Here is a 22403-nt window from a genome sequence, read left to right as displayed (position 1 = left end):
AGGACTTTATAAATAATCAGGGAGGAATCCTAAAAGCTTGTCTCTACAAAATTCTGTTAGTCCAATAAAAAAGGTATTACAATCTGCATCACTGGACTAATATGGCTACTCACATTTACTATACAGATATACACATACCTGAAGATGGTTTAGAACCCTGTGATGTCACACATGCTTGTGATGATGTCACCGTAAGCTGTACAAGGAGCTGCGCGCCGGCTGCAGTCTCTTCAGTGTGTTTTGCATTCACAACCTGTGGTGCAAAGTGTTTGTTAGAGAGTTTCTATTTGCGATAGAGAATTCAAGATTTTGACCGTTCCTTGTCTAAAGAGAGAACCACAAGGTAAGTCTCAGCCTCTTCTATTCATACATACACAGGGCTTTTTTTTTTGACAGTTTTTTTTTTATTGTTGTTGCTTTTTTTTTTTAGCAAAAAAAAAAACAAGAAATTAATTTCCAAAAGAAATAACAAAAGTTATATTTCTCATAGCATTGTGACAATACTTGGCTTAGGCATTAAACATAATAAAACGCACAGATAGTATCATGACCAGAGCTTTTTCTTGCAAAAGTGCTAAAATGCAATTATGCCCAAAAAAGCCCCCAAGAAAAAGAGTCCTAATTCATGAAGTTATAAAAGATATAAGTCTATGAGAAAGATTTGGTGGAGTAGTAAAAGAATAACAGAAAGATTAGGGCAGAAATATAATATTATATAATAGAATTCTGTGTGTACTGACAATAGGAATACTCTGGGTACTCCGAAAGGGAAAATTTTCAAATCAACTAGTGGCAGAAAGTCATATAGGGGATGGATAGATCCCAATGAGGTGGGGTAGGTTCATTATTAGTAAATGTATATAGCAGGATAGCCCAATTGTATCTACAGTATGAAGTTCACATGGCCCAGTGACCATACAGCCAAGCCCTTATAATCCGCCATTACTAGGACAGATTCAGGGTTGTCAGATATTACTAGGATCAGACAGGTTTAGGGTTATCAGATATTACTAGGACCGGACAGGTTCAGGTTTATCAGATATTACTAGGACCGGACAGGTTCAGGGTTATCAGATATTACTAGGACCGGACAGGTTCAGGGTTATCAGATATTACTAGGAGCGGACAGGTTCAGGGTTATCAGATATTACTAGGACCGGACAGGTTCAGGGTTATCAGATATTACTAGGGCCGGACAGGTTCAGGGTTATCAGATATTACTAGGACCGGACAGGTTCAGGGTTATCAGATATTACTAGGACCGGACAGGTTCAGGGTTATCAGATATTTCTAGGACCGGACAGGTGCAGGGTTATCAGATATTACTAGGACCGGACAGGTTCAGGGTTATCAGATATTACTAGGACCGGACAGGTTCAGGGTTATCAGATATTACTAGGACCGGACAGGTTCAGGGTTATCAGACATTGGTAACCTCAGGGAACACGTTTCCATATAAAACACTTATAGAGAAGCGTCTTCTTCTGAGGCTGCGATGGTCTTAGTGTTATCTTGTGGTTCTGTGCTGGACATTTCTGCTCTGTATGAAGGATCTATTGTATAATGACAGGAATGATGACATGTTGTCTAATGTGTTCACTTATCGCTCTCTCTCTAGTGTTTTCAGGCTCTGACCTGTGACCATGGCCTCTCCACAAGACCCATTGCTGAAGGAGGAGGAAGAAGCAATGGAGGACCATAGTGATATGGATGTAGAAAAGGGCGATATCCCTGAGAGGCAGAACCTGCCATCTCTAAGCGTGATGTCCACCGCACGTTCCATCATCACCGTAGTGATCCTCGCCTTTGTCAATTTGCTCATCTATGCAAATCGCTCCAGCGTGGCGGGGGTGCTGCCTCATATACAGAAAGCATATGACACCAATGCTAGTCTGTCCGGCTTATTGAATACATTGTTCATTGGAAGCTACGTGCTGGTCGCACCAATTGCCGGATATTTGGGCGACCACTGTAATAAGAAATATACTGTTTGCGCAGGAGTCATCGTTTGGCTGAGCATGACACTTACCCTGTCATTCATCCCTGACGGGTACTTCCTGCTCTTCCTGCTGACGAGTGGACTGGTTGGAGCCGGAGAGGCGACTTTCTGCACCATCGCCCCCTCCATCATTGCAGACCTTTTTACAAGTGACCAGCGGACCCGCATGCTGAACGTGTTTTACTCCGTCATACCTGTAGGCTGCGGACTAGGATACATCATCGGGCCCAAAGTGACTGATGCAGCAAGGGGTGATTGGCACTGGGCGTTTCGGGTCACCCCTGGCCTGGGCCTCATAGCTGTGGCTTTGTTGATTTTGGTCACAAAGGAGCTTCCAAGAACGACTACAAACGGGAAGAAGAACAACAAATCCCAGAAGTTTGCCAAATGGGCGACAGATCTGAAAAAACTATTTAAAAATCGAAGCTTCATGTTAACCACCATGGGATCGACGGCTGTATCCTTCATAGTGGGAGCCATAGGTGTATGGGGTCCGTCATACCTGACCCACGCTCGAACACTCCTACAAGAGAAGGACCCTTGCCGTGCTGAACCGTGTGACTATCACGACATCCTAATATTTGGTGTGGTTACAGTCGTTTCCGGCATTCTGGGAGTTGTAGCAGGGACGGAGATAAGTAAAAGATATCGCAAATCCAACCCACGGGCGGACCCGCTTGTGTGTGGATGCGCGATGATGCTCTCCGCCCCTTTTCTTCTGTTGGCATTGACTTTTGGCAACATCAGCCTCGTTGCCACCAACATCTTCATCTTCATCGGAGAGACGCTTCTGTCAGTAAATTTCACCCTCATATCTGACATTATACTAAAAGTAGTAACTCCGTGGAGGAGATCTTCAGCCCTGGCCGTGCAGATGACAATCTATCACCTCCTAGGTGACGCCGGCAGCCCGTACCTCATCGGCCTGATATCTGACACCTACGAACGAGGATATGCCAAATCCCCTCTTCTGAAATACCGCAGCCTGGAGTATGCCCTCATGACCTGCACCATAATGGCAGTCATAGGAGGGGCCTTCTTCATGGCCACGGCCCTATATATAGAGAGGGACGAAAAAGAAGCAGAGATGGAATCAGAACCTCCGTCATCCTCCTCCTCCTCACTGCTTCCTGCCGATGAGGACCGCGCTTCAGACTGAGGAAAAGTCATTGCTTACCTTTATCTCGTTTACTTCATTAAAAAAAAAAAATAAGAAAAAAATATCTGCATTTGTTCTATGTTCCAGTTTACCCCTTTTTCTCTACCCAGGGGCGGACACAGACAGCAGAGGGCCCTTGTGCAAAGAATGTGCCTGTGCCCCCCCCCCCCAAAACATCAATTGTTCAGCACCCCCCCTCCATGTGTCACTTACTCAGGTGGACCCCCATATGTCACTTGCTGTATAAGTTTCTAATTATTTATTAAGGCCTCCCATATGCCACAGCTCATTAAAGCCCCCCACATTAGGTAGCATAGATTCCCAACATTAGGTAGCATAGATTCCCCACATTAGGTAGCATGGATTCCCTACATTAGGTAGCAGTTTCCCCACATTAGGTAGCATAGTTTGCCCACATTAGGTAGCATAGTTTCCCCACATTAGGTAGCATAGTTTTCCCACAATAGGTAGCACAGATTCCCCACATTAGGTAACATAGTTTCCCCACATTAGGTAGCATAGTTTCCCCACATTATGTAGAACAGATTCCCCACATTAGGTAGCACAGGTTCCCCACATTAGGTAACATAGTTTCCCCACATTAGGTAGCATAGTTTCCCCACATTAGGTAGCACAAATTCCCCACATCAGGTAACATAGTTTCCCCACATTAGGTAACATAGTTTCCCCACATTAGGTAGCATAGTTTGCCCACATTAGGTAGCACAGATTCCCCACATTAGGTAACATAGTTTCCCCACATTAGGTAGTATAGTTTCCCCACATTAGGTAGCACAGATTCCCCACATTAGGTAACATAGTTTCCCCACATTAGGTAGCATAGATTCCTCACATTAGGTAGCCATAGCCCCCCCAAACACACAGACAGACACACACAGAGACACACTTACCTGTCCTGCACAGCGCTTCTCCTCTCCGGCAGCGGCCTGACGAGTGACATCACTGACGTCCTCCTGAGCGGGTCTTTAGAAGTACGTCACTTGTGCGACGTCCCTCGTCAGACCCCGGTCGGCCGGAGGTAGACTCACTATCTAAAGTGCCCGCTGCGCTATTATACCCCGCAGCTGCTTTAGAACAGTGAGCAGCGGCGGCGCCAACCCTACAAGGCACAAAAAAAAAGGGGGCAACAAAATGCCGCCCCTGAAAAGTGCCACCTGGGACTTATGTTCCCACCGGGTCCCATGGTAGGGCCGATCGACCGGCTCTAGACTTTGTGAGGCCTTAGGCGAAACTTGAACATGAGGCCCTGCTTTATTTTCTGCTAAAATTACATGGTGGTCTGGCTGTGAGATGGTTCTACTGTGACATCACTGTGTATTATCCCTGTACTGTGACATCACTGTGTATTATCTCTGTACTGTGCCATCACTCTGTGTATTATCCCTGTAATGTGACATCACTGTGTATTAACTTTGTACTGTGCCATCACTGTGTATTATCCCTGTACTGTGACGTCACTGTGTATTATCTCTGTACTGTGCCATCACTCTGTGTATTATCCCTGTACTGTGACATCTCTGTGTGTATTATCCCTGTACTGTGACATCACTGTGTATTATCCCTGTACTGTGACATCACTGTGTGTATTATCCCTGTACTGTGACGTCACTGTGTATTATCTCTGTACTGTGCCATCACTCTGTGTATTATCCCTGTACTGTGACATCACTGTGTATTATCTCTGTACTGTGACATCACTGTGTATTGTCCCTGTACTGTGACATCACTGTGTATATTATCCCTGTACTGTGACATCACTGTGTGTATTATCCCTGTACTGTGACATCACTCTGTATATTATCCCTGTACTGTGACATCACTGTGTATTATCCCTGTGCTGTGACATCACTGTGTGTATTATCCCTGTACTGTGACATTACTGTGTATTATCCCTGTACTGTGACATCACTGTGTATTATCTCTGTACTGTGACATCACTGTGTATTATCCCTGTACTGTGACATCACTCTGTATATTATCCCTGTACTGTGACATCACTCGGTATATTATCCCTGTACTGTGACATCACTGTGTATTATCCCTGTGCTGTGACATCACTGTGTGTATTATCCCTGTACTGTGACATTACTGTGTATTATCCCTGTACTGTGACATCACTGTGTATTATCTCTGTACTGTGACATCACTGTGTATTATCCATGTACTGTGACATCACTCTGTATATTATCCCTGTACTGTGACATCACTCGGTATATTATCCCTGTACTGTGACATAACTGTGTATCATTCCTGTACTGTGACATCACTGTGTATAATTCCTGTACTGTGACATCACTGTGTATTATTCCTGTACTGTGACATCAATGTGTATTATTCCTGTACTGTGACATCACTGTGTATTATCCCTGTACTGTGACGTCACTGTGTATTATCCCTGTACTGTGACGTCACTGTGTATTATCCCTGTACTATGACATCACTGTGTATTATCCCTCCCTGTACTGTGACATCACTGTGTATTATCCCTGTACTGTGACATCGCTGTGTGTATTATCTCTGTACTGTGACATCACTGTGTATTATCCCTGTACTGTGACATCACTGCGTGTATTATCTCTGTACTGTGACATCACTGTGTGTATTATCCCTGTACTGTGACATCACTGTGTATTATCCCTGTACTGTGACATCACTGTGTATTATCCCTGTACTGTGACATCACTGTGTATATTATCCCTGTACTGTGACATCATTGTGTATTATCCCTGTACTGTGACATCACTGTGTATTATGCCTGTACTGTGACATCACTGTGTATTATCCCTGTACTGTGACATCACTGTGTATATTATCCCTGTACTGTGACATCACTGTGTATATTATCCCTGTACTGTGACATCACTGTGTGTATTATCCCTGTACTGTGACATCACTGTGTATATTATCCCTGTACTGTGACCTCACTGTGTGTATTATCCCTGTACTGTGACATCACTGTGTGTATTATCCCTGTACTGTGACATCACTGTGTATATTATCCCTGTACTGTGACATCACTGTGTGTATTATCCCTGTACTGTGACATCACTGTGTATATTATCCCTGTACTGTGACATTACTGTGTATATTATCCATGTACTGTGACCTCACTGTGTATTATCCCTGTACTGTGACATCACTGTGTGTACTATCTCTGTACTGTGCCATCACTGTGTGTATTATCCCTGTACTGTGACATCACTGTGTATTATCCTTGTACTGTGACGTCACTCTGTATATTATCCCTGTACCGTGACATCACTCTGTATATTATCCCTGTACCGTGACATCACTGTGTATTATTCCTGTACTGTGACATCACTGTGTATTATTCCTGTACTGTGACATCACTGTGTATTATTCCTGTACTGTGACATCACTGTGTGTATTATCTCTGTACTGTGACATCACTGTGTATTATCCCTGTACTGTGACATCACTGTGTATTATCCCTGCACTGTGACGTCACTGTATATATTTTCCCTCCCTGTACTGTGACATCACTGTGTGTATTATCTCTGTACTGTGACATCACTGTGTATTATCCCTGTACTGTGACATCACTGTGTATTATCCCTGCACTGTGACGTCACTGTGTATTATCTCTGTACTGTGACATCACTGTGTGTATTATCCCAGTACTGGGACATCACTGTGTGTATTATCCCTGTACTGTGACATCACTGTGTATATTATCTCTGAACTATAACATCACTGTGTGTTATCTCTATACTGCAACATCACTGTTGATACTTACACTGCACTGTGACATCACTGTATATATTAAGCCTGTATACCCTAATGCCACTGTACATATTTACCTTGCACTGCGAGTGACAATACAGGGTAAATATCCACAGTGACATCACAGTTCAGAGTTAATATAAACAGTAATTTCTCTGTACAGGGACAATAAACAGTTTTGCCACTACAGGGTTAATAAACGCAGTGTTGTCACAGTAGAGGGTAACTATACAGTGATGTCATTGTACCGGGATAATATACACAGTGAAGTCAGCATTCAAGAATAATAATCTGTGATGTCACTACAGGGTTGTTATACACAGTGACATCAAATTACAGGATGAAGCACAGTGATGTCAGTTTATTATGAAGCACAGTGATGTCACAGTTTATTATGAAGCACAGTGATGTCACAGTTTATTATGAAGCACAGTGATGTCACAGTTGATTATGAAGCACAGTGATGTCACAGTTTATTATGAAGCACAGTGATGTCACAGTTTATTATGAAGCACAGTGATGTCACAGTTTATTATGAAGCACAGTGATGTCAGTTTATTATGAAGAACAGTGATGTCACAGTTTATTATGAAGCACAGTGATGTCACAGTTTATTATGAAGCACAGTGATGTCACAGTTTATTATGAAGCACAGTGATGTCACAGTTTATTATGAAGCACAGTGATGTCACAGTTTATTATGAAGCACAGTGATGTCACAGTTTACTATGAAGCACAGTGATGTCACAGTTTACTATGATGCACAGTGATGTCACAGTTTATTATGAAGCACAGTGATGTCACAGTTTATTATGAAGCACAGTGATGTCACAGTTTATTATGAAGCACAGTGATGTCACAGTTTATTATGAAGCACAGTGATGTCACAGTTTATTATGAAGCACAGTGATGTCACAGTTTATTATGAAGCACAGTGATGGCACAGTGATGTCACAGTTTATTATGAAGCACGGTGATGTCACAGTTTATTATGAAGCATGGTGATGTCACAGTTTATTATGAAGCACAGTGATGTCACAGTTTATTATGAAGCACAGTGATGTCACAGTTTATTATGAAGCACAGTGATGTCACAGTTTATTATGAAGCACAGGGAAGTCACAGTTTATTATGAAGCACAGGGATGTCACAGTTTATTATGAAGCACAGTGATGTCACAGTTTATTATGAAGCACAGTGATGTCACAGTTTATTATGAAGCACAGTGATGTCACAGTTTATTATGAAGCACAGTGATGTCACAGTTTATTATGAAGCAGAGTGATGTCACAGTTTATTATGAAGCACGGTGATGTCACAGTTTATTATGAAGCACGGTGATGTCACAGTTTATTATGAAGCACGGTGATGTCACAGTTTATTATGAAGCACGGTGATGTCACAGTTTATTATGAAGCACGGTGATGTCACAGTTTATTATGAAGCACAGTGATGTCAGTTTATTATGAAGCACAGTGATGTCAGTTTATTATGAAGCACAGTGATGTCACAGTTTATTATGAAGCGCGGTGATGTCACAGTTTATTATGAAGCACAGTGATGTCACAGTTTATTATGAAGCACAGTGATGTCACAGTTTATTATGAAGCACAGTGATGTCACAGTTTATTATGAAGCACAGTGATGTCACAGGTTATTATGAAGCACAGTGATGTCACAGTTTATTATGAAGCACAGTGATGTCACAGTTTATTATGAAGCACAGTGATGTCACAGTTTATTATGAAGCACAGTGATGTCACAGTTTATTATGAAGCACAGTGATGTCACAGTTTATTATGAAGCACAGTGATGTCACAGAGACTACAGAATGTACAACTGTACGTATGATGAAGATGGCGGGATGCTATCGAAACGTCACACATACATGGGGGAATAAAACACTTTGTTTTTGCACCTTATCTGGGAGTGCCGCTGGATCTTTAGTTTTGTAGATAGATAGATAGATGATATATAGATAGATAGATAGATAGATAATAGCTATGAGATAGATAGATATGAGATAGATAGATAGATCAGTGTATCCCAACCAGGGGGCCTCTAGCTATTCCAAAATGACAACTCCCAGCATGTCTTTGGCTTTATGAGCATACTGGGAGTTGTAGTTTTGCAACAGCTGGAGGCCCCCTGGTTGGGAAACACTGATCTATCTATCTATCAATCATCTATCTATCCATCTATCTCCTATCTATCTATCTATCTATCTATCTATCATATATCTATCATCTATTAATCTATCTTTCTATCTATCTCATATCTATCTATATAGCTATATATCATCTATCTATCTCTCATATCTATCTATCTTTCATCCATCTCTCATCTATCTGAGATAGATATGAGATAGATAAATAGAAAGATAGATAGATACATAAATAGATAGATATGAGATAGATAGATAGGAGATAGATGGATAGATAAAAAAAAAAAAAACTCCAGAAGAGCAGCACAACAAAATTAAGAAAACCAATGCAATGGTGCACGCTGGGTGTGGATCTTGGTGAGACGTTCACTTGTACTAGAAAAAAGCAAGAGACCAGCAGCACACAGAAAAATTAGTGCAAAAAAGGTGGAGATTTATTGCATTATCCCAGTGTACAAAAGAAGCGACGTTTCAGCGACCTCTCGTCGCTGTTCTCAAGGAGCTTGTACACTGGGATAATGCAATAAATCTCCACCTTTTTTGCACTAATTTTTCTGTGTGCTGCTGGTCTCTTGATTTTTTTATTTTTTTTTGGATAGATAGATAGATAATTGATAGATGATTGATATAGATCAGTGTTTCCCAACTAGGGGGGCCTCCAGCTGTTGCAAAACTACAACTCCCAGTATGCTCATAAAGCCAAAGGAATGCTGGGAGTTGTAGTTTTGCAACAGCTGGAGGCCCCCTGGTTGGGAAACTGATCTATCTATCTATATCATATAAATGTATCTATATCATATCCATCTATCTATATCATATCCATCTATCTTCTATCTATCTATCTAATCTATCTGTCTATATCATATTTATCTATCATCTATCTATCTATATCATATCTATGTATCTATCGATCTGTCTATCATCTATCTATTTATGTATCTTTCTATATATCATCTCTCTATCTATATATCATCTATTTATCTATCTTTCTATCTATCTATCTCATATCTATATATAGATATATTTATGTATCTATCTATCTATATATCATCCATCTACCTATCTATCTCTCATATCTATTTATCTATCTATCTCTCATCTATCTGAATTAGATAGATAGATAGATAGATTTGAGATAGATAGATAGATATGAGATAGATAGATAGATAGATATGAGATAGATAGATAGATAGATAGATATGAGATAGATATGAGGATAGATAGATAGATAGATGTATAAATAGATGGATATAGATAGATGGATGGATGGATAGATATGAGATAGATATATAATAGATTGATAGATAGATAGATCAGTGTTTCCCAACCTGGGGGCCTCCAGCTGTTGCAAAACTACAACTCCCAGTATGCTCATAAAGCCAAAGGAATGCTGGGAGTTGGAGGCCCCCTGGTTGGGAAACACTGAACTACCTCCCACTGTCTCCTACAACTTTCCCCCTCTCCCCCAAGCAAGTTACTTACTTTAAAAGGGCAGCATCAGCAGTGGGCACTGGGCAGGTAAGTCTTCCATACTGGTGGTGTCCGGGCCTGTATACACACAGCGGGCCTGCTCCACAAGGTCCAGCAGCAGCATACAGGGGAGTGAGAGAGGGGGGAGGAGCTTCCTGTCTGCTCTTCCCAGTCTGCATAGCGCGGCCCCTGCGTGGTGACAGGGGTTCAGGCTGAAGATTTATTTAAAAAAAGGATGCCGGAGTAGATGGCTCCGGGGGGCGGGGGTGCAGCCGGGGCTCGGCCCCCTTACTGGTGGCCATGAGAGCTGCTAGTGACCTACTGCTGCTAGGGGGGGCACAAGGGGGGGGGGGGGGGGGCAATCATGATGTAGGGGGGGCCACGGCCCCCCTAACCCCCCCCCCCCCCAGAGACGCCACTGGCTGCAGCGGTGGTTGAAGCAGCGTCCATCCGGGTGCTGTCAAACATGCTGTGGTCGGGGAGTATGCTGTGGTATGTGGCCTAATGCTCGCCTCTGGGGCCGGACCTGGAGAGGGCAGCGGGCCCCCTCTCACGCTGGGCCCCTGTGTAGCTGAACCGGCTGCACAGGCGATATGTCCGCCCCTGCCTTAAAGGTCCTGTACCACTCGGATGTTAAGCCATCCAGACCTGGCGACTTCTTAGGGGCAAGCCCCTCGATCGCCAGTCTCACTTCCTCTTCCCTGATTTCTTCTGCCAAAACATCAAGAGAGGGGTCTACCCCTGGCTCAGGAATGGTTTCAGCCAGGAAAGCCGACATCTTGTCTCGATCTAGATCCTTCCTCCCCAAGAGGTGCGAGTAGAAGGATCTGACGACCTCCAAGATCCCTGATCTGGACTGATTCAGAGATCCTGTACTATCAATCAGTCCTGAAATGACTTTACTACTCACTGACATCTTACAGTTTCTGTAAGGGTCGGGCGAGCGGTACTTCCCGAAATCCCTCTCAAAAACCAAAGATGCGTGCCTATCGTACTGACACCCCATCAGCAAGGATTTCACTCTGGAGATATCCTCACGGCTACCTCCAGTCGAGACAAGAAGCTCGAGTTTCCTCCTCAGACCCTGATACAGGCGATACCTGTTCAGGGACCTGAGGCTCGAGAGCTGGCGGAAGAACCCCGCAACCCGCTTCTTGAATATCTCCCACCACTCTGACTTACTACTACATAGGCCCAGTAAAGGTACCTGACTCTGAAGAAAATCCTCAAAGGACTGTCTTATCTCCGCTTCCTCCAGGAGGGAAGAATTCAGCTTCCAATAACCTTTTCCCATCCGGGGGGGGTCTCTGAAACATTCAGGGAAAACAAAATCATACAGTGGTCGGAGAACTCCACCTCAACCACGGACACTGCGGAAGAGACGGCTTCCTCCTTTAAATAAAACTTATCTATCCTAGACCTGCGACTACCTTGATGATAGGTGAAACCCGTGTGGCCTGAGGGGCTCCGGATGTGGGCGTCCTCTAGGCGAGCTTCTTTAGCTATGCTAATCAGTGCCACACTATCGCAAGTCAGCGGACCATTGGAGCCTCTCCTATCTTGGGACCTCGTGACATTATTGAAGTCCCCTCCAAAGATCACTTGCCGACTCGTAAAAAGAAAGGGCTTAATCCTCATAAAGAGATCTTTACGGCCCCGCTTAGTTTGCGGGGCGTAGATGTTAATGAGCTGGAGCTCTTGTCCCTTCATGAAGACATCTAAGATCAGGCACCTCCCCATTTCTAACTCAATAACCCGTCTGCATTCAACAGGAGCGGCAAAAAGGACCGCCACCCCACTATATGGCTCAGCCGCAAGAGACCAGTGGGAGGGACCGCGCCTCCACTCTCTTCTGGATTTTACCAGAGAGGCTAGATCTGACAACCTGGTCTCTTTTAAAAAGAAAATGTCGGCTTCAACACGGCTGAGAAAATCAAAGGCTGCGAATCTAGCCGTATCTGATTTTATGCTGGCACAGTTAATGGATGCCAACATTAGTGGGGTGAGTGCCGCCATCCTGGGTGATTGAGTTAGATGGCCTCACCCCTTAAACCTTCTTCCTCTCCTTCCCTCCACCCCCATCTGAATCGGAGGAAGACCCTTTGCCTCTTTTTAAACTCAGGGATATATCCATCCCAAGATCTTTACCTCCAGCATCTGGTGTTACCTCAGCCCCTGAGGAAACTGCCCCAGAGGAAGGAGGCTCGGCACCTCCTGGAGGCCGCACTGCCTCCGGACCCTCGAGAAGAGGAGGGGAGATGGTATCCCCAAGGGCCTCATAACGATTTGAAAGGACGATCAGAGGGTCAGAGACTGAGTTGTTCCTTCTATGGTCTGAGGCTACAACTGAAGAGGAGGACGGCGCTGCCGTACTCTTACCCTTCTTCCTCCTCTTCTTCTTTTCCTGGCCACCATTTACTGTCTGCCCCTCCTTCTCCTCCTCATCCACAGTTTCGGATTCAGAGGCATGACTGGAGGAAGGAGCATCTTGACCTTCTTCCCTACGCAGTCTCCCTATCTCCTCATCCAGTTCGGCCCCACCCAAAGCCTCAGAGTTATTCTGACCTCCTTCTGAGCCAGTGTCTGGAGTGGGACCCCGAGCCACCCCTGGCACCTGGGCATTCTCAAGGGCCCTCTCCAACCTGCGTTTCTCCTCTCGCCTCCGCATAGAGGGGGTCTTATGTTTTTCCTTCACTGGCTTTGGTGCCCCCTCTCCTCCACTAGTCCCCTGCCCTCCACTAGTCCCCAGCCCTGAAACCCATCTGGAAAAGAAGCTCCACCACCTTGCCCCTTTGGGGGCACGCATCTTCGCCTTTCCAGACCAAACGGGCCACATTCCTGCGACCTACCTCCTGCCCGGGTGTCTGGAGGGACCATACGGTCTCCCCATTCCTCTCTCGGAACGCTCCCAGACCATGTCTCTCCACCCAAAAAGACAGGTCCATCTCCTTTCCCTCTACCTGGAGCGTCCTTTCTCCTCTCTTTAGTGCCTCCAGGAGGCGCCGTTGCAACTGACCTTCACCAGATGCAGGAGGTAAAGATCCTACTGAACCCCCAGCCGCCACACTTGCATAACTCCTGACGACCGGGGGGGCAGCCGGACCAGACACCGTCCCTACATTCCCGCCTAGGCCACCTTTACTGCCACAAAAGCCACTCTTATTCCTACCATCCACACCACTACTACTACTCTCATTCACACCACTACTCCTCCCATCTGCACCACTACCACTCCTCTCATTTACACCACTACCACTCCTCCTATTCACTCCACTATCACCACTCTTAATCACTTCACTGCCACTCCTCCCGATCACTCCACTACCACTCCTCCCATCTGCACCACTACCACTCCTCTCATTCACTCCACTATCACCACTCTCATTCACACCACTACCACTCCTCCCATCTACACCACTACCACTGCTCCCATCTACACCACTACCACTCCTCCCATCTGCACCACTACCACTCCTCCCATTTGCACCACTACCACTGCCACATACACCCCTCTCATCCACAGCACTACCACTCCCATCTTTCACACACCTTGTATTAACATTGCTTTTATTGACAGTATTTTTTTGGGATCAGCAGCTGCTTCACCCACTACCTCTGGGCTGGCCTGGACATGCTTTAGCTTGGCCTTTTTGTACATTCTCAGGTCACCAGCGGCGGCCATTGTCGGCGACGCTGACTCCTCCTCCATTCGAGATGTCACTGCCGACATCACCTCCCGAAGCTGAGGCTGCCCCTCCGGGCGCACCTCCACCACTCCTCCTGCCACTGATGTGCAGGGACTCCCCTCTCTCACAGGGGAGATCCCTGCAGTGCCTGCGCCACACACTGCGCCCAACCGCATGGGCTCAGCAGCAGGTTCTGACACCTGGACGCTCCCCCCCCCTCTCATGGGAGTGCCCCACAGCACCGACACTACTAGCAGCGCCCAGGGGACCGCCCCCCGAGCAGAAGATCTCACCACACACCTCAGGTGCCTGGACACTCCCCCCCCCCCTCTCAGGGAAGTGCCCCGCAGGGCTAGTAACATTGCCCACAATACTCGGGGAACCGCTCCCCTTGCAAACTGCCGCATAACTATTGCCCACTATTAGCCCGTCCTGCTCTTCCCTACCAGCAGGACGCGTGACTGTAGCACCCGCGGCCATGTTGGATGCAGCACTGTACCCCCCCGTGCTGGTCCCGTTCCACAGCAGAAGCGGGATCTGGCAGGGTGGGGGGCCCAGGAGACTGAACCAACTTTTCAGGTGGCCCAGACTGCTGGATAGGAGAGAAAACAAACTTTATCCGCTCCTCAGCCTTTTTCTTCTTCTTCTTTTTTTTCCTCTTCCTCTCCTCAGGGCCCAGGTCCTGGCCAAAACTGAAATTTTCCAGACGGGTGGGTGACTCCTGCATCACTATGGCCCGCAGGAGCCCCCCACAGACCAGTCCACTGTCACCGCCATCATTACTGTCACTTTCCTCAGAGGTGGCTGGTAAGGCGACTTGGGCAGGGTTGATGTAATCCGCACTCGGGGTGACAGAGGTCTTAGGGGTACACGGGGTATCACACACATCCCCCTCACTGCCGCCATCTCCCTCACCACCTTCCTCCATCTTCTCCTCCGTGACACACAAGCACTCTTCCTCCCCTCTTCCTCCTTCACAGGGGTCCGCATGGTTTTATAGCGGTCTTCATTCTTTAATTTTTCTTTAAACATGCCCGCTCCCTCTACAATCAGCATTCGGGATCTCACCACCTCCTGCTCCTCTGCCTTCAGCTCACACACCCTGGCAGTGAACCTTGCCCTCATAGCCTTGGCAGAGTTCTCTGTTTGGTAGCGAGCAAACTTCAGGTCTTCCCTTATGATTTTCAGCTTTTTTCCCAGCTGCTCATATTCTACTAGATTTGCCTGCATGCGGGAACCGAAAGTAGCTAGCGACTCACTGGGTCCCTTCACCCCCCATTGCTGGGGTTCCATAATATCAGACACAGTCCCCGAAGACATAATCATAAGCTTCTTACCGGACGCCTTGCGGTTTCCAGCGACGGACGGGGGAGTGGGCTCCACATTACTGCGGAGCCTGCTGGATCATCTCACCCTGTCCTGGGAATCGGCCGTAGCTCTCTAACTCCCACCCCCCGCCGGTCTAGTTTGAGGGGTGGAAGTCTGGGGTTCCATAGCAGGAGGCTCTCCCAAGGAAGCTGCCACCCTCCTGGGGAAAAGGCTGTAGGAAACACTGCTTCAATCCTCTCTCTCTGGAAAACTCTGGAAGTCAGACACACCCAACAGCTGCTGTGTTCCACAGGAAGTGCTCTCTGCTGACACCTCTGTCAGTGTCAGGAACTGTCCAGAGTAGCATAGGTTTGCTATGAGGATTTTCTCCTGCTCTGAACGGTTCCTGATACCGGCATCAGGTGTCAGCAGAGAGCACTGTGCACAAGACAAAAAAGTTCAAAATGAAAAGAATTTCCTCTGTGGCATACATCTGCTAAAAGTACTAGAAGGATAAAGATTTTTTTATGGAAGTTACGGTATTTACAAATCTGTTTAACTTTCTGGCACCAGTTGATTTAAAAAAAAAAATATATGTTTTCCACCGGAGTACCCCTTTAACTTTTTGCACCATCAAATGTCACAGTCAAAGAGCCCTAGCCAGTCCAGGTATTTGATGTGTTTTCAAGCCTGCCTAAGAACTAATGAAGCCCTTGAAGCTTGAGACAACATCTGATCTGCATGTGTGCTTTTATGAGGGATTTGAGTAAATCTGCATTTTGTATTGAATGTGAATAACCCGCTGGTTATATTTGTCGTGTTGAGCTATTTAATTTGTTCCTGTTTGATCAACAGCTAAAAGTTTGTAAATTTTGCAAATAATCTGAATTTGCTTTGACAATTAAATAATTTGACTGCAACTGAAGATGTAGTTTTATAGTTCTGTTCCCTAAGAATTTTAACTTTTTTAAACTTATTAATTTTTTGCCTCAATTTGTGCAAATGAAACAAGATGTTTACTTTCAAAAAGCTACAGTAGTTGCCAATGTTTCTGGAGGTCTTAAAGGAGTAGTCCAGTGGTGATTCAGTGGTTTACAACTTATCCCCTATCTTAAGGATAGGGGATAAGTTGCAGATCGCGGGGGGTCCGACCCCTGGGGCCCCCCGCGATCTCCTGTACGGAGCCCCGACAGCCCGCGGGAAGGGGGCCTGTCGACCTCCGCACGAAGCGGCGGCCGACACGCCCCCTCAATACAACTCTATGGCAGAGCCGAAGCGCTGCCTTCGGCAATCTCCGGCTCTGCCATTGAGATGTATTGAGGGGGCGTGTCGGCCGCCGCCTCGTGCGGGGGTCGACACCCGCTATCTCGGCGGAGAGCCGGGGCCCCGTACAGAGAGATCGCAGGGGGCCCCAGAGGTCGGACCCCCCGCGATCTCAAACTTATCCCCTATCCTTAGGATAGGGGATAAGTTTTTCACCACTGGACTACCCCTTTAAAGCTTACATGGCAGGAAGTGTAAAGTAATGTTGTCTCGGAAATCACTAGTTTATCTCAAATATCTGTCATTCTTAGAAGTTTCTGAAACATTTACAGAAACTTAAGTGTATGCTATTAATAGATGTTTCTATTCTAATTTAGAGGTTACTTAAGAAATAATGGTTCCAGTACGTCATCTGTTTTTCAATTTATACTTGTTGATATGTGTTAATATTACAGTAAGACCGATATATGCAAACATTTTTGTAAGACTGACAATTAATATGTACAGATTATGATGGTTACAATTAGTATCAGGGGATTTTCTCAAGTAGGGGGTTAAAAAAAATAATACCACTACACCATTACTACATTTTACTACCAATTAGCAAGGATAATACCACTATGCTACTCTATAATACTACCATGACCACACAATCATACTTTGCTAAATAACAGATACACTACACAGACAAATAATACCCCATACAGTGATCATACAGTTGTAGATGCCAGTTCTAAGTAGCCTTTGCAGACTCTAAAAGGGAGTGCATTACAGTTATATCCAATCACTACAGGTGATGTCTTCACTGATTTGAGTTATTCATTTTCCCTTCCCTTCATCATTCAGCCATGATGACTTCTTATAGCCACAATTTGTATCTGTACAGTTTTCTGTGCATATGTTTTTGTTTGCTGGCTTCTTTAGCACCCTCCCAAAAATATTTTCACCCTCTGCATAAACCTCCCATCTTGCTACCCCATTAACAGAACCATCATGTGCCTGCCATTGCCCCATTTATCTCATAACTATAGTTACCCCCAATAAAAGTGCCTGAGATTATAAAAGTGCCTCACACAATATTAGCATTTTGTAGGCAACAGTGCCACCTCAGTGCCTCTATACAGTAACAGTGTTTCTTTTGTGCCAGTGCACTGGTGTCAACACAATTAAGGTGCCCCCTCACTACCCTCATAGACAAAAAATCCCCCCCACTAGTGCCCCCACATACAGTAAGTACCCTGAATGCCCTTCATGAAGTAAAGGACTGATTAGTGCCCCATTAGTGTCCCCACATATGTTCCCCCTTAGAGCCCAAACACATACTGCAAAAAAAAAAAAATATATATATATATATATATATATACACACATATATATATATATATATATATATATATATATATATATCCCTGGCTTTCTACATCCTTGGCTAACTCCATCTCTATCTAAATCCCTGGATACTTAAACTACAAATCCATGGAAAACACTGACCTAACTACATACCTGGCTACCTACCTCAGTTTTTCCCAACCAGGGTGGATAAGTACAACTACCAGCATGCCCAGACAGTCAGAGGCACCCTGGTTATGAAACAGTGACCTACCTACATACCTGGCTAGCTACCGGCCTTTAACTGAGTGGGACACTTAGGGGGGCATTATTACAGTTTTGGGGCCAAAGATGGGGATATTGTGTAGAGGTGAGGACAGCACTGGAAAATGTGGAGTCTAACAAATTTTGCCTTCAGATGCCGAAGAGATTAAGTTTTGGCTGGAAGAAGACATGGCGGTCTAAGCCAGATGGGGAAGAAAAGGAAAGAGGATGATGCTGAACAGAAAAGATGTGACCTGTGAGTCCCTAAATATAACTGTTATCGCTTATATTGTATACAGGAGCGATGTGCAGCTGTATAATCACTTAAATGGTATACAGATCCTGTGTACAGCTGGTATCTACTTCGAAATGGTCCTGTATATAATCACTTATATGGAATACTCCTGTGTACAGCTGGATATATACCATATAACTGATTTCTATCCACCAACAAAAAAGTACTCTGATAGTGTCCCTCCCAAGACTAGACTCTGGATCCGCCACTGTGTGTGGCAGGTTTTATTCAGAGGGTAAAGTGTCTGGCCGGGGTATATTAATCATTGTCTTTATATAGAGGATAAGAATCTGCTTACAAAGTGAGAAGTCAATGTTGTCTGGGCATCAGACTCTGGAATAAGTCATGGCAGTCTGGACCAGATAAAGAAGGAAAAAAAGAATACAGAGAAGACGTCATCTGTAAGTTACTGATATCAATGTTTATTGTGCCTGACTATATCCCATCAGTGCTGTAGCCATTTATTAGTTCTGCAGTTATGATTAGTGAAACAAATCCCAGCATACCCTTACCACTGCTGGAAGCTGTAGTGTGACATAGTAAAAACTTCTTTAGTACTTTCCCCTTTCGTTCAAATAATTTTCCGTAAAGTGCTACACCTCCAGGGTCTCTGGCGGCAAGTTGGAAACCTGTTAAAACATTTGATTCCCACCCCTGTACATGTGTCTATGTAACATTTTACAATTTCTCTCTCCCCCTACTTTTGTCATGGCCCCCAGTGTGTCGCTCCCAAAATATAAAAGCTAGAGTGGCCACTGATGTATCATTGTATATTGACCTCATTAAAGTGCCACAACATTGAAGTATAGACAGTGATGTACATGAGGGACAAGAGGAACTATAGTAAATATAGCAATAGGGCCCCTTTGAGGGTTGGCTTGATAGCACTAAAATCTTAAGCACCAAGGGCAGGAGAACCTTCTGCCCTTATCCCAACTATAACACCTATATCGGCTATCTCTGGGGTACTTCAATGGAAATGAGGTGCCCCAATTTTACTCACACGCCCACTAAAAACAACACACAAGAGAGTAAGATTTTTTTCTATTTTCTACTCTATAAACTTTGTTGCACCAGTTTTAATGCATGAACCTCCAATAATGTAGAGATTATTCAATAGAAGAAAAAAATTTACTCAGAACTTATGTCATGCCATATTATATAAAATGTAAGGCCAACATTCATCTTACGTAAAAGTGGCTTTTCATGATCAAACATTACATTGAATGTAGCTTAGTATACAGTTTTGTGTCAATGTCTGTGTTTTTTTTTTTAACCTCTTGGGGACGCAGGGTGTATGCATGCCTGTATGCCCTGGTCCCGTTTACCGGGTTTAAACCATTCTCAGCAGCAGAAAACGGGTTAAACCTGGTGGGTCCCTGTTGCTACGGGCAGCCAGGACCAACGGCTAATGCCGGGCATGGCCGATCAGGCCGATGCCCGGCATTAACCCTTTAGATGCCACAATCAAAGTTGATCGCGTTGTGTAAAACGAATGCAAAAGAATCCCTATCGCGACAAAATCGCGATGTCCCGATCAGCTTACCGGATGACTGGAGGGTCCTCACCTGCCTCTCAGTTGTCCGATCGGCGATCTACTGCTCCATGCCTGCGCAGCGGGCTGGAGCAGTAGATCACCGGTTACACTGATCAGTGCTTTGCAATGACAAAGCACTGATCAGTGTATGCAATCAGAAGATTGCATGTTGTAGCCCCCTATTAACTCCTTCCCTATTAAATTATAAATGAAATCATCCCCCTTTTCACATTTTTTCAATAAAATAATGAAATAAAGAATAGAAATAATCATATGTGGGTACCGCCGTGTGCGTAAATTTCTCAAACTATTAAAATATTAGGTTAGCTAAACAACACGGTCGATGGCGTACACGTAAAAAAAAAACAAAGTCCAAAATTGTGCATTTTTGGTCACTTCATATACCATAAAAATATTCATTAAAAGAGGTCAAAAAGTTCCATCAAAACAAAATTGGCACCTATAAAAACTACAGATGACGGCGCAAATAAAGAGGCCACATACCACCCCGTACACGGAAAAATAAAAAAGTTATAGGGGTCATAAGATACCAATTTTAAACATACTAATTTTGGTGCATGTAGTTTACAATTTTTTTAAGTATTAAAATAAAACCTATATAAATTGGGTATCCTTGTAACCGTATGGCCCTACAGAAAAAAGATGGTGTAATTTTTTACCAAATATTGCATTGTGTAGAAATGGGAGCCCCCAAAATCTACAAAATGGCTTTTTTTTAAATTTCACCCCTCAAATAATTTTGTTTTTGGTTTCGCTGCAGGTTATATTCTAAAATAAGTGACGTCATTGCAAAGTAAAATTAGTGACAAAAAAACAAGCCCTTACATGGGTCTGTAGGTGCAAAAGCGTTATGATTTTTAGAAAGGAATGAGGAAAAAGCGAAAATACAAAAACGAAAATTTGCTGAGTCCTTAAGGTGAAAATAGGCTGAGTCCCTAAGGGGTTAAATAAGGAAAAAGCATAGAATTCCTGTATCAGTTCAAGAGTGTGAAAATCAATAGGTGATGAGAGCACAGGCTGGTTCTTTCTTTGAGTGTATACATTATTCAGTGACAGCCGCTCGCTGCAAAAAGCCTTGAATGACACCTGCTTCCTTCCATTCTTTTACTCAAGCATTTGTGTGCACAAGCACTTACAGTTGCAATATGCCAAATATTGTACTGCCAATGTCTGATCTGCAAAATTAATTACATATCACTGGACCTAATGAATACTGAATGCATACCCTAAAGGGTTATTCCGATGTTTGGGTAAAAATGTATAAGTTGCAGGTGAAAAACTGGCATACTTACTCCTAGTCTTATGCTGGTCCCACGCAGCTCATGTACTTCTTCTTTCAGTCTCCCAATGATTCTTCTTAGAGATGAGCGAAGTTATAGTAATTCGATTCGTCACGCACCTCTCGGCTCGGCGGTTGCTGACTTTAGCCTGCATAAATTAGTTCAGCTTTCAGGTGCTCCGGTGGGATGAAAAAGGTGGATACAGTCCTAGGAGACTCTCCTAGGACTGTATCCACCTTTTCAAGCCCACCGGAGCACCTGAAAGCTGAACTGATTTATGCAGGCTAAAGTCAGCAACCGTTGAGCCGCGAGGTTCGTGACAAATCGAATGGCTTTTTTCTATTTTTTATGGGCCCCATCAACAAATATATTTTTATCTAAACATTAGAACACCCATTTAAATCTTCTTCTTAGAGATGAGTGAAGTTATAGTAATTCGATTCGTCATGAACCTCTCGGCTCGGCGGTTGCTGAAGACAATTTAAATATTAGGGATCTGCACTATAGTCTTGATATTAGCATAAGACAGCACAGAACCAAATATGGAACTAGAAAGACAAATCTTTCTAAGTTCATCAACAAACTATAGAATGTCTTTTGCCTTATATAATGTTTTTGGACTTCAAGATAACAAATGGAACATTAGAACACATATCTTAGTACCGTATATACTCGAGTATAGGCCGAGTTTTTCAGCACGATTTTTCGTGCTGAAAACACCCCCCTCGGCTTATACTCGAGTGAACTCCCCCACCCGCAGTGGTCTTCAACCTGCGGACCTCCAGAGGTTTCAAAACTACAACTCCCAGCAAGCCCGGGCAGCCATCGGCTGTCCGGGCTTGCTGGGAGTTGTAGTTTTGAAAC

General features: G+C 44.4%; 1 protein-coding gene across 1 annotated transcript; it reads left to right on the top strand.

Annotated features, from left to right (window-relative positions):
• Nucleotides 1-209: 209 nt before the first annotated feature.
• Nucleotides 210-3204, top strand: LOC130276624 (protein spinster homolog 1-like). The gene is made up of 2 exons (XM_056526259.1): nt 210-343; nt 1619-3204. Exon 2 carries the CDS (start codon nt 1644-1646, stop codon nt 3156-3158), a length of 1515 nt encoding a protein of 504 aa, XP_056382234.1. The 5' UTR covers nt 210-343; nt 1619-1643; the 3' UTR covers nt 3159-3204.
• The last annotated feature ends 19199 nt before the right edge of the window (nt 3205-22403 follow it).

Source organism: Hyla sarda, chromosome 6, assembly GCF_029499605.1.
Source record: "Hyla sarda isolate aHylSar1 chromosome 6, aHylSar1.hap1, whole genome shotgun sequence".
NCBI classification, from domain to species: domain Eukaryota; kingdom Metazoa; phylum Chordata; class Amphibia; order Anura; family Hylidae; genus Hyla; species Hyla sarda.
This window is presented reverse-complemented; position numbering and strand designations above follow the sequence as displayed.